This window comes from Vipera berus (genome assembly GCF_964194415.1).
Source record: "Vipera berus genome assembly, chromosome: 1".
Classification (NCBI taxonomy): Eukaryota; Metazoa; Chordata; class Lepidosauria; order Squamata; family Viperidae; genus Vipera; species Vipera berus.
The window spans coordinates 254,388,406-254,401,643 of NC_138202.1; the positions used below are offsets into that span (position 1 = coordinate 254,388,406).

Sequence of the window (13,238 nt, forward strand, 5' to 3'; positions counted from 1 at the left end):
TTGCTTTTAACACATTACTATAAAAATCACGTGCCTGAGCCACAGTAACCAATCGATGTCTTTTACCTTCGTACGTCGCCACCAACCCAACTGGAATCTCCCATCTGAACTTAATATCATGTTTCTTAAGTTCCTGTACTAGAAATGCAAAATCTTTCCTTCTCCTTAGGATCTTCGGAGGGATCTCTTTTAAAACCAAAACTTCTTGCTCAGCCACTACCAAATTAGTATCATAAGCAGCTTGAATGACTTCATCTCTAATTACTCTCTTTGTAAAATAGACCACCACATCTCTGGGTAACTTCCTCTGTCTTGCAATCCATGAATTTACACGAAAAACTTTGTCCATATTTCCCTCAATTTCAGATGCTGACTGGCCCAGTACCCCTTCCAGAGCCTCAGAAATCAGCTGCTTTAAATCTTCTTTACCATTCTCCTTTAAACCCCTAATTCTAATAGCATACTGCATCTGATTATACTGAACAAAGCTCAATTCTTCGTCCACTTTATCCCTTATATTTTCATTTTCTAATACCTTTGCTTCTAATATAGAGTTCTTTTGACTGAGATCCTCCACTTTTATATCCAGCTGTAGCACACATTCAGCTACGGATTCAACCGTAGACAAGATGTCCACCCTCATTGCTCTCAGCTTCTCTTCCATCTTCTTCTCCAATTTCTCCATTTTCTCCTCCAATTTCTCCTCCAGTTTTTTCAACTTTTCATCCATCATATCAGACATCAGTTGTGCATGCTTTCCAAGAGCGTCTTGTAAATCCTTAAGCGTCAATACCGGGGGAGATGCAGGAGGAAGCAAAGCTTGCAGTGAGGTCTCTTGCACCAGGGAAGACCCCGCATTCCGAAGAGTTTTAGCCGCCATCTTCCCCCACTTTCACTTATTACGCAGTTTCACTTTAAAGCTATAAAATCCATTGAGCTAGAGAGTAAAAATAAAGAGTCCACTTCACCTTGACCTCCTGTACCGCTCTGCCTGCATCTTGATAATCAAAAGTATTTCCTTTTGGCAGGGGTGGTTGCTAACGCCTGGCTCTGCTCCAAGAATCCCAGAGCAGAGGCGCTGCGCAGCTCGGAGCAACCCAGGCTTCGGGGGGGCTCATCCTTCAGCCGCCCAAGCTCTCAGCTCAGGCAGCCCCGGAGAGCTCAACCCCTACCTGGGGCCTCACCCCCTCCTCTTCTCCCGAGGAGGGGGCTTCAAATCCATCTAAACAGCTGATCGGCGCTGTTTACGATGGAAAAACACAGATGCGGAGTGGGCAGCCCGAAAACGGCTGTCTTTCGACGTCGCGTCGCCACCCCAGGCACTCACTCTGTTACGCGGCACTCGGGATTCGACCTGCCAAACTGCCGACCATCTGATCGACAAGCTATCAGTCCTTGCTTAGTGGCCCTAATTGCAGTTCCATCATTAATTACACCAGTCATTAAGCAAAACATCACATGATTGTCCCACACATGGCTTCTCCATTTTGGCTTTCTTTTTGTAAAATAAAGGATGACGTGGTGTAATACGTCATGTGCTGTTGTTCATCTGAGGCTGTATTTATCTACTTTGAAGAACTGCTAAGGACCCGATGATTTTTACTCTGTCCTGATGCATAAAACCATAGAATTCAAATAGGGTGTCCTTTCATTTTCACATGACCGTATTTTGCTTTGGAAAGGAAAAGAACAATAAGTGCTTTTATTCTTTTGTTAAAAATTAAAAAATAATTTTTATTTGTCAACTTTTTTTAGCTGCCACACGTCATGCGATCAGAAAAAAGCTACGCTCTACAATAAAACTAAATTAACATCTACAGTGTACAGTAATCATGGCTGAAAAATATTACAGTTATTAATTCTACATTGTAGCACTGGCCTCTCATTGGATGTCTCCGTTAGTTCCAGTTCCCGTAGAACCTCCGAGCCCTCGATCACCTGTCTAAAGTAATAATTGAAAAAGAAACCCAAGTAAATCCTTGGAGTTTATGTCAGTTGCATTTTTTTTCCAATTGGTATTAAGCCATTGTTTAGAGTACTCTTTGTTTATTATTTATTTATTTATTTATTTGATATCTAAATAAATAAATAATAAATAAATAAACCTTTATTGTCAAAGTACAACATGTGTACATTGAGATTAGCTGAGCCTCCCCCCGTGCTCTCTCCCCCCAACACACAGTGACAACAAACCCTCCATCCTACCACACCATGTGAACCAACTACACCACACACCGGCCTCCCAAGTCAATTCTGCATAAGATGATGTCCCATTTAAAAGCCTAACAGCCCACGGATAAAAGCTATTTTTCAGCCTGTTGGTACGGCTGGCTATATTCCTATATCTCCTACCGGATGGTAGGAGAGTAAAGAGATACCGTCCAGGGTGTGAGTCATCCCTGAGAATCTTCCTCACTCTTCCAAGGCAACGAGCCCTGGCGATGTCATCCAGTGGTGTCAGGGAACAGCCCACAATGTCTTGTGCTGTGCTCACTACCCTCTGTAATACTTTCCTATCCACGGCTGTCAGACTGGCATACCAAACCACAATACCATACGAGAGGACGCTCTCTATGGTAGACCGGTAAAAGAGGGTCATTAGCTGTTGTTCTACCCTGTTCTTCCGCAAGATCCTAAGAAAGTGAAGCCTCTGTTGGGCCTTTCTAGCCACCTGGGTTGTGTTAACTTTCCAGGTCAGATCTTCACAGAGGTAGACTCCCAGAAATTTAAAGGAGGATGGCTATCCATCTTAAAATAGAACTTTGGGTTGTTCTTAGCAGGAATAAAACTATAAATCATATAATCAGGAAAGCAAAATTAAAATGAATTTAAAAACCTGGCACCTCAGCCATCTTCTAGGATTCCCCAACAGTCACCCACCAGCTCTTATTGATCTATCCCGGTGCCTGAGAAAACAGCCAGGTCTTGAAGCCCTTCCAGGAGGCTAAAAAAATGGTTGCCTGCTGGATTGTTGGGAGGGTGGTGCTCTCTACAACACAGGATAATGCACTTCAGTGAATCTTCCCACTAATATGGCTTCAAGTTCCATCATAGAAGAAAGGCAGGACAGAAACATCAAAATAGAAAATATTGTTCCCATGTTTCGGTTACAACGTTTATACTTGGGATACCCAGAGTGACTTCTTACACATACCCAAAAGCCACATATTTGGTATTCAGATATGGGGCAGGCTGTAATGTGATGTAGAACTGGGATCCGTTGGTGTGACGTCCTTTGTTGACCATTCCAAGAACTCCTCTTTTATCATGGGGAACTGCAAAACTTTCATCTAAAATAGTACAGTAAGCAGTATATAGATGTGCATGTGTGGATATACTTACATATATTTATACAAATATCGAGGCTGATTGAACCGTCTTTATCCCCAGTGAATTAATTTGCCTCTGTGGGTTATTGCACCAATTAAGAAGTCTTGGTTAGTCAATCCAAAGGTCATTTTCTAAATCTTTCCAGCTCTTGCAAAACAGGCGGGGAGGGAGGCTGTTGCTTCCCTTTTAATCACCTTCTTTCCCTGGTCCATGATACAGTCAGCACCATACTACATAGTCCCACTTGTTTCTGCCTATTGTTTTATTTATTTATTTATTTATTTTATTGGATTTATATACCGCCCTTTCCCGAAGGACTCAGGGCAGTTTTACTCCCCCATTGGAGTTGGAGTGCATGTAAAGATAACTTGTTTTTGCAGATCATCTCTGGGATTTCTTGATTATGGACAGCAGAAGGAGCAGTTTACCTCTCAGGTGACATGGATTGAATCATCTGATTTATGGGGAGTTGGTTTGGCCCTAAACAGACCTGCTTGGGGCTGAACCCAGTTTCTCTTTATTCTCTCCCTGTCTCCTTGCAAATAAGGCTATAGTGTAAGCACAGTTCTCTATGGCCCGCTAATTTACTTTTTCCAGTGTTATATTGGCTTGTCTACTTGCTTTAGTTCATTGTAATATCTATCATGCAACCAGAAACAATATTGATCATTCCCAGTTTTAGACAGAAAGCTGAGGAATACCTATTAGGTACAATTCACAAATCCACCTCAAAATGGAGCTGCCCACTATTCCATACCATGACAATGTGTTGCTCTGCAGTTCCTAGGAATAGTCTATTGGTCTCCATGCTTATCAATCTCTTTTATAGCTTCACTTCTCCTGCTGATGATGGCCCAAAATCAAACACTTTGTGAACAATCGAGAATTTAGAATGTATGACTTCTACACTGTTTTTGGATCGCTTCAGCTCCAGTCTGACCCTTTTTATAAGGAAGTGAAAGTGGAAGGTGGTACTTGTCATATAAATGGTTGGCATTTGCACTACACTGATTAAAGTAAGAGCTTCAATGTCTCCTTCACATTATTTTTACACTATTTCTTTCAATTCTGTTTCTCTTAGAAGATTATTTTTTACATTTGTGATATAATCATTGCCTATAATATTTCTGAAGCCTGCTATTTATGTAAGAAAATACTTTCACCTTCAAAGACGGGTCCATATATTGATTCACCTCCATTTCCTCTTCCACCATTTATATCTATGTACATTATGAAAAAAAATGATACATTATCTTTTTGTATCAGATAACAGCATAGAATTTTAAATGACATATATAATTTTATGATTTATAATTTTTATCTCTAAGCAAAAGAAGGAAAATTGTTAGAAAAAGACAAAGGAGAAAGCAAAACCACAAAATTATATATAAATGAATATTTTACAGATTATCTATGGGTGATTATAATGGTTCTTTTTTTAACTAAAACTGTTCTCTAGAACTTTTCATACATATTTATGCTTGAGAAACCCTTATATATTTCATGACATTGTGAAGAGTGCTATATTAGTTTAATGGTTATTATTATTAATAGATCTTGGAAACTAATAATATTACAGTTATTGCTGAAATACGGTACATCTCTCAACATCCAGGATTGGTCATGTTTGCTTTGGTTCCTGGGAAACATAATTCAGCAGCAGTCAGAGGACCACAGGTTCCCATATTTTGTTGTAACAGAAAGCGTAATTCTTTATGTCAAATACAAAATGACTATTCTAGGTTTAGGCTTGGTTCCATCTGAATAAAAGGCTTCCATCCAACTAAATTTATATAAATTTTAAATTTTGTGTAAAAATTCCTCCATGTTCTATTTTTCCTCCATGCTTTTTTATTTACAGACATATGATCAGTGGTGGGATTCAGCCGGTTTGCACCAGGTCGGCAGAACTGGTAGCTAATTTTTTGTTGCCCAGGCCCAGAATGGACTTCCGGAAGCGGCATCCATACAGACAACCGGTTGTTCACAAATTTGAATCCCACCACTGCCTATGATTATCTAAAAGTATCATTCTTATCTAAAGGTTTGGTTTTATTCTGGTGATGGGGAGGAAGAACAGTCTCACATGCTGGGGAGTATACCAATCATGAGCCATCCTTCACTCTATGAGCAGATTTCAGTACATACCTCCTCCTTGTATCCAGCCATTTTTTACAATTCGATGAAAAATTGAATCCTTGTAAGTGAGTGCCAATCCAGACTCAGAGTCTCCTTTCTCTCCTGTACATAAACACTTGAAATTATGGCATGTTTTGGGGCAGATATCAGAATAGAGCTGGACAATAGAAGAAGAATATGGAACATTTCAGAAGCTCAGTTCCTGAGGTCAGTGGGAAAAGAAACGTTACATTAATTTATGAGATGAAGGAATCACAATTAATTTCTGTATATTCCAGGGATTTTATCAATCTAAAGATTATGTCATCTTTTAAAAATAGGCATTTTATTCTCACAAAAAAAGACAATGCATTTTAAAATGGGAACAAAGAATCATGACTCATAGATTGAGGTCCTGAGCATGCCCTCCTACTGCTCTATTATTTTATGGTGACTTGGAAATTACTGTTCTGTCTCAATCCAACTGCTCACTATCATTTCACCCATCTCAGCTGATCAATAAAGCAACAAAACTAACAGCCCTTGTCAATGGTGTTGCCTCTCTTTTGGAACATCTGTCCCTCGCCAAGGGGTTCTCCTGGCAATGTTTCAGCTATGTTTCAGGAGGCAATTAAACTTTTCTGCTAAAGAGCTTTTAGTTTAGGTTTTAAGAGAGGGAATGGACAGATTTATTTTCCATGGTGTTATATGATAACATACTAATTTTAATGTTTGCATGTTGTATAATAGCATATCACTTGGGATATTCACAAGGACACCATGCAGAAATAGACATACACACACACACACACACACACAGAGAGAGAGAGAGAGAGAGAGAGAGAGAGAGAGAGAGAGAGAGAGAGAGAGAGAGAGAGGAGAACTGCTTGATTGGAAAACACTTGGTACAATGTTAAAACATGTTTAGAGAGAAGCAAAAAACGTTTGAGGAGAGTTGGCAGCAAGGGTCTATTGGCTTGCAGCTTTAATAAATCCTTTAAGTTTTAAACATTTAATTCATCAAACAAGCAGAAGCTTGCATTTGAAAAAAATCTAAATCAAAATATATTTGATTTTGTGTTCTGAGGAGGCATTGCATCAACTTTAAAAGTCATTCCTTTCTCCTTGTTACACATATGCCTATGCATACATATATATATACAAGGGACTTTACCTTCTAAGGTGACACTTTCCATATGAATTTTTTAAGTACTTATATAAAAATTGACTTCATAAAATTTACGTTACTTTACAGCCATTAATGGTCGTACGAAAATATTTTAAAATAAAACTGACTGATCAAACCACTATTCGAAAAGGTGAACCCTTATATTTAGGCTCAAGAGAGCCTAAAACAAAAGAGTCCAAACTATTGCATTGTCACTCAAATAATTCTGAGGAGCAGTCATTCTCCAACTTCCATCCATGTTCCAATGCGTAGTTAATCTCACATCAGGAATTGGACCTTAACTGTTTTAAGTAACAGTTTTAAACATAAGTGTATTTGCTTCCATGTACATGATAAAAAACAAGGATTGGTTGTCTTTTCCTCTTGGGCAACTTACCTCAAAGAGCAATTTTCCAATCGAAACATTCTGAATTGATATTTCCATGAAAACAAACATATGCTGCCAAGATAAAGAAACCAAACCCTATGGTTAAAGTAAACCCAAGTGAGTGAATCACTGGATACAGATTGCTCCCTTCTGACTCTGAGTCACACTTCAGAAGGTAAAGGGTCAAATTCCAGTAAGTAGTAAATTTAATCAGCATTTCCCTGAAGCTATGGCTTGTCAATATTTTACTGTTAGGAGACTTGATCAGTAATCATCAACTAGTCTTTCAAAGAACTCAGACATCATGTGGATGAATCTGGAAGTGTTCCAGGGTACGTGTTAATAGCAGAGGCTCAGGGTCTTAAATCAAATGTGAACTGAGAATATACAGAACGGTCCAATGTATCTGTGAAATTTAAGCAAGGAGTAGACATTTACATTGGGTAGGCAAACTCTGTTTTAAGGGTTGAATTAATTCCTGATCGTCCCCACGTTTTCCACTTCTTCACTGTTACTGAACCTCTGCTGGGAAGGGTGTGTCAAAGCTTCATAAGGGTTTTATGAAGGTCTACATGGAACTCAGTGAAGTAAATGGATAGCTTTGGATAGTTAGGTAGGTGACGTATAAATTTCGTAATAAATAAATAAACATAAAAATGAATGGAATGAAAGTCACCACATAAACCAGGATATTGAAAGCACATCTGTGAAGGGACAACTTAGTCTGCAGTTGCCACAGTTGAAACTATCTGAAGGCAAAAGCAGTGGTGTTTTTTTAAAGTATGTATTAATGGAAATTAGGGAAATATGGGTGTGTGTTTTTTTTTAAAAAAACACCTCTCCTCCTTTTTGAATGATTAGAATGAAATTATTTCCAGCTTCATTATACCACTTCTATTTTAGCAGGCATCAAGCCCGAGATCAAAACATTTTTACAAGACAATCTGTGATCTTTCACAGTGAGTGATCTCCTGTGTTCTGCAATGCATTCTTGACATGGTAGGAGCACAGGTTTTTTGTGAGCTTTCTGTCTGAGCTTTTGGGATCATTTGGTCCCCAAAATGGACTGAGAATGTAGTCCATTCAACAAGCCTCTTATTGTAAAAGGACCAAGCATTTATTTTCCATCCCAGAGCTGAGCTGCACCAAAACTACCATAGCATATACATATTGTCAGTTTTTGCATCAGACTCAGCAGAAACTCACAGCATTCCAGACATTTCACCTTACTAAGCACTTGGCTTGAGTTGGCAGAAAACTCTCAGATGTGACATGGCTATATTAGAAGCTTTATGGCAGTTAAGAGTGAAGCTCTAAACTAAATTGTTTGTTAACTCATAGCCATGCAAAGAATTCACAGCCTTCAGATACAGCTATGCTACAACTTGTAGGCTTTTTCTTCCTGCTCTTCTGAACTCATGATATTGACCAGACTTATGATGGCCTTGAGAGACAGCTGAAAGATGTTCATGGGAAGGTTGATATTTGCCTTGGAATTGCTGGTTCCTGCCAAGCTCAGCCCTTACAAGCATTCAGACCATGCTCTGGACATCGGCTGCCTGCTTTTAATCACTTACTCTCTCACTGACAATCCCCACTTTTTTCAGCTGGCATGTTGCATATTTTCTAAAAAATATAATGGAAAACTAAGTAACAAGTAAGTGATATTGCCTTGAGCAGGACTTTTCAAATTCCTGAGCCAGGCACACTGGCTGAGGAATTCAGGGAGTTGAAGTCCACAAGTCATAAAAGGGCCAAGTTTGAAAACCCACGGCCTTGAGTCATGCAGCCAGTGATGGCCCTGGAGTTACAAGCTGGCTTATCATGGCTCCAGCATCACTGACAATGATATATAGTACGACCTCCCACATAGAAGAGTTCAATATTTCAATTTAAAAAGGATGCTGCTATGTCCTTGCTTGGTTTGGAAATGTCAGTAGCAATCTATTTTAGTCTATTAGTGAGGATTGTTTGCACTTTCCTGGAGGGTGGGATTTTGGACAGTCATAAATCTGTCAGAAACTGTTATTGGTGTTTACCTATAAAGCATGATACAAAGAAGAGGATTTAAACCTATGATTTTAAGGTTAGTGTTTAGCAAGGTTTATGTGACTTAAATACCACAGAAATGATGACTACAGCCACCCCAAAAAATGGGAGAAAATTTACGTGTTGGTCATTCTTAATTTTCTAAAGCCTTTTCTGAGCCAACTTTATAAAATTAAACAAATGAATTACATCGGATTTTATGTAAACTCCAAATATCGTATACTCATCAGTGAGACTTCTAAAAACCCAAATATCACCTTTTTGGCTTTTAAGTATTTTGTGAGGAAATCTGATGTAATTGCTTCATAAAGTGCTGTGGGCTTAAAGTCTTTATAATCCCAGACATCATAAGCCCACTTCAGCAGCATTTTTTCATCTCCAAGAAGCTGGTCATCAACAAAACACATCACATTGGATGGATATTCCCATGTTTCACCCCTCAGTTCCTGTGATCAGAAAACAAAATAGCAGTGTTAAAGATTAAAACACATATTATAGAAGATCACTAAACATTTTACATTGGTGATAAAATTAAGAATAGATCTGAAAAGGTAATGAGTTTTTGCTAAAAGACTCAAGTTTGGAAGCATTACATAAGTTGATCAGGATTTCCTATTTATTACTGATTTCTAACCTGTCTTTCTGCTTCTTCAATTGTAGATTCACTGGTTGTATTGCATCATATTATTAGGCCCATTGTGGCTCATTTTATTGTGGAATTCCAGCTTACAACTAAGCACAGAATAAGGCCTTTGTCAATCGTGGTTTATTCAACAAACCATAATTTAGTATAATATACTATACAGTCAGACCTCAAACAAACCATTTCTCCTTAATTTAGACTAATTTGTCCTGAAAGTCACACAATCAGAAATTAGCCACCTACGCTTAAGTCTACCAGGTTGTACAAACTAACCAGTATAATTATTTTGCAGTTCAGTGTGCTGTGCAAACTTGGAAAATTGGAATATTAAAACTATTTAGTTAACTATAGATAAGCATACTGTATAAATATAGCCAGAAATTAAAATATACCTTCTTTTTTTCTTGTAGATATTCATCCCATGCAAACTGCAATAAAGGAAGTACTTTAGGCTCAGCTATCTTGGTAGGGAAATTTCTCCTAAGGGTCTAAATATGCAAGACAAAAGTTTTAAACAGTGAGCCATGCTTAATATTTTATAATGTTGCTCCTAAAGCATTCATAACCATTATAACCAGTGGTGGGATTCAAATATGTGAACAACTGGTTCTCTATGTGGATGCTGCTTCCGAAAGTCTGTTCTGGGCCTGGGCAACAAAAAATTAGCTACCAGTTCTGCCAAAGTGGTACGAACCGGCTGAATCCCACCACTGATTATAACCATATAGCAGATCATATAGGTTACTTAACTAAAATGTTTTTGGATCACTTATAAGAGAGAAATTTATACAATTCTATTTCCTGGCATATCTCATGCAAGAGTTTTATTATGATAATGGTAAGATGTCAATTTTGTCCGCATTTATTATACAAGAATAAAATGGCTAAAACAGCTTAATCAATGGAGAGGTAGCAGTGAGATTTGCAAGTCAAGAAATTTATCTTTATCCATCAAATATCAGTTCAACCGAATGGTCCTAGCATTCCTTAATTAGCTTCCACCCCTCCCTACAATATATTTCATTGTACCTCATAATCTCATAATCTAGGAGGTATGTGCAATGGACTGACAGATTGTGATGTAGCATCAGAACTATGTATCCAAATGAAGGTCAATATCCTTTTACAAAAAAATCTACTCTTGAGAGATATTGATAAATGTCAAATTTTATTTACTTCCCTTTGGATTAGCCATTTTGTTTAGAGTAGCTCTTCCCCTCCCTACTTCCTTTTCTTTGTAGCCCTCCCAACTCTTTAAAGCAGATGAGAGGCTACAGGATGGATGCCTCCTCCACATTCATGAACAAGGGATTACTTCATTGGGCTTAATTGGTTAACACCCTTTTAGTCTACCCATCTGATTAATTCATAGTTGATCATAATAATGTGTGAGTTGACATGAAGTGGCCTTGGAGAAGCAGCCTTCATGTAGATAGCTGCTTGATCTCAGTAGATATTCTTAGTAGAGTACTTTTTTGCAGACATAATTCCCTCCTAGAGTGACATTCTCCATATTTATTTTATTTTTTATTTTAATCCCATTTATATCCCTCCCTTCTCCGAAGACTCAGGGCAGCGTACAATTTAAGCACAAACCAATGTGCTTAGCAATAGCTACCGGTACATGGCTACATCTGCAGAGATTTTCAGCAACTGAACTAAACATTTGAAAAAACTCAAACGGGGGGCAGTTTTTTCTCCAGCGTGAAGGAAATGACAGTTTTATTTCTACCTAACAGAAGGAAATTTATTTTATTTTATTTTATAAGTTCATTAGCTGCTACAGAAGGCAAGAGGAACATAGGAATAGACAATTTGCCATGGGAATTATTTTTTTAAGGTTACAGAAGCCTACCTTATAACTGCATACTGAGAGCATAGAACACAGAATTGTAGGGCTGGAAGGGACCTCAGAGATCTTCTAGTCCAACCTCCTGTTCAAGGCAGGAGACCTTACTTATACCATCCCGGTCAAAGAGGTTGTCCAGTCTATTTTGGAACATCTCTAGTGATGGAGCACCCACAACTCTGGGAGTCAAGCTATTCCATTGATTCCTGACAGTGAGGACAATTAACCAGTGGAACAGCTTGCCTCCAGAAATCGTGGGCGCTCCATCACTGGAGATTTTTAAGAAGAGGGTAGACAGACATTTGTCTGAGATGGTATAGGTCCTCCTGCTTGAGCAGGGAGCTGGACTAGAAGACCTCCAAGGTTCCTTCCAGCTTCTATTCTATTCATTAATTGTTCTCACTGTCAGAAAATTTCTCCTTACTTCTAAGTTGGATCCCTCTTTAACAAGCTTCCACTCATTACTTCTTATAACACGTTTAAATCTTGAGCTCAACCGACAATTCTGTTCTGGAAGAATCTACCGTTCATTGAGCCTTTGCAATACCATGTTTGCAGTTTGAAGAGCTCAGGGGCAGCATTATCAACATAAAGAGCAACAAGGAAAAGAGAGGCAGTTCACAAAGAAGTGAGCAGTGAATCTGCAACAAGGACCTGGGTCCTGGGAATTACCTCCACTGCGTGCACCGCCATGTGAAAGGAAGGCTCTGTGAGCAGGCCCACCACCTCCACTTCTTGGAGCTTTATGGACTGAATACATGGGTTCTTCGGCCACATTGCCCACAAAGTTTTCTCTCTTCTCTTTGCTTTTCAGCTGCCCTACTTCCTCTCAGGCAACAGCAGGAGAAAAATCAACAAGTTCCCTCACCATAGCAACTCCAATCAGATGCTACCGTTCTCTCCAGCTGGGAGTTCTGCCAGCCAGTGATTGATTCTCAGCAGACTTTCCCTTTGTTGAATGCAACAGGAAACCCAACCGGTCAATTTGGAGGTACGTTTAAATCTGATTACTAGCTGATATAATCAACCCAGAATGTTGATTTTTTTCCAATGAAATATTGTAATGAGGCAGTGGTGTGTTTGCTCACTGAACATGCTGAGCTGTGATACCCACTGAGAAGAAACCAGGATACTTCTTATACTTTTCTTGGGTATAGATTCATGTTTTTGAGGCAATTATTTAGATAGTACATATTGATTAGCGGTGCCCTGTAGAATTAATTTTCACAGATGATAATGACATCTGATTAAAATCTCGATAATAACATAAAGTGCTTTTGGCTTGGTGGTGGGCTTTGCCACCAATTTCTTTGTTCTCCATTTAGTACAGTTAAAACAGATTGATTCTTGCCATATTTAAGCTCCACTGATAGAAACAGCACATAAGGTAATGTCACACGCATAAGAACAGAGCTTAACGTTAATAATTGAGAAAACATGATAACTGTAATATAAGTAATGACGTTGCATGTCCTAATTTGATCAGTCATTGACTGCATGTGATAACAAAATGACGCATTTCTTTATGAGTTTATTTTGACCTGACAAACAGTCTGGGATCATGAAATACTAGAATACAGGCACTTTTTCATAGCTCCAGCAGCGACTGTTACATTTAAGTAAGGAACTAGTATTAGGAAAGACTCAGGGGCCTCACTTTGCCCACCTCTCCAGTGTAGCATAAACAAGAAGA

The 13,238-nt window shown here is 38.7% G+C and overlaps 1 protein-coding gene across 1 annotated transcript; it reads right to left on the reverse strand.

The window, feature by feature from the left end:
* Window positions 1-1,713: 1,713 nt before the first annotated feature.
* On the reverse strand, window positions 1,714-12,372 carry PPIL6 (peptidylprolyl isomerase like 6). Its single transcript, XM_081314292.1, has 8 exons — window positions 12,218-12,372; window positions 10,089-10,184; window positions 9,311-9,499; window positions 7,014-7,076; window positions 5,479-5,626; window positions 4,494-4,550; window positions 3,155-3,290; window positions 1,714-1,942 (listed from the first exon to the last, which is right to left on the reverse strand). The coding sequence occupies exons 1-8, from the start codon at window positions 12,320-12,322 to the stop codon at window positions 1,831-1,833; spliced, it is 906 nt and encodes a 301-aa protein (XP_081170418.1). The 5' UTR covers window positions 12,323-12,372; the 3' UTR covers window positions 1,714-1,830.
* Between the last annotated feature and the right edge of the window lie 866 nt (window positions 12,373-13,238).

Excerpts from the sequence above, each read along its gene's own strand:
- PPIL6 (XM_081314292.1), bottom strand. The coding sequence starts at position 12,322 with ATGTGGCCGAAGAACCCATGTATTCAGTCCATAAAGCTCCAAGAAGTG. Across the intron at positions 10,185-12,217 it reads TGGCGGTGCACGCAGTGGAG|ACCCTTAGGAGAAATTTCCC; the intron begins GTAATTCCCAGG and ends TTGCATATTTAG. Across the intron at positions 5,627-7,013 it reads TTGGAAAATTGCTCTTTGAG|CTCTATTCTGATATCTGCCC; the intron begins GTAAGTTGCCCA and ends TCTATTGTCCAG.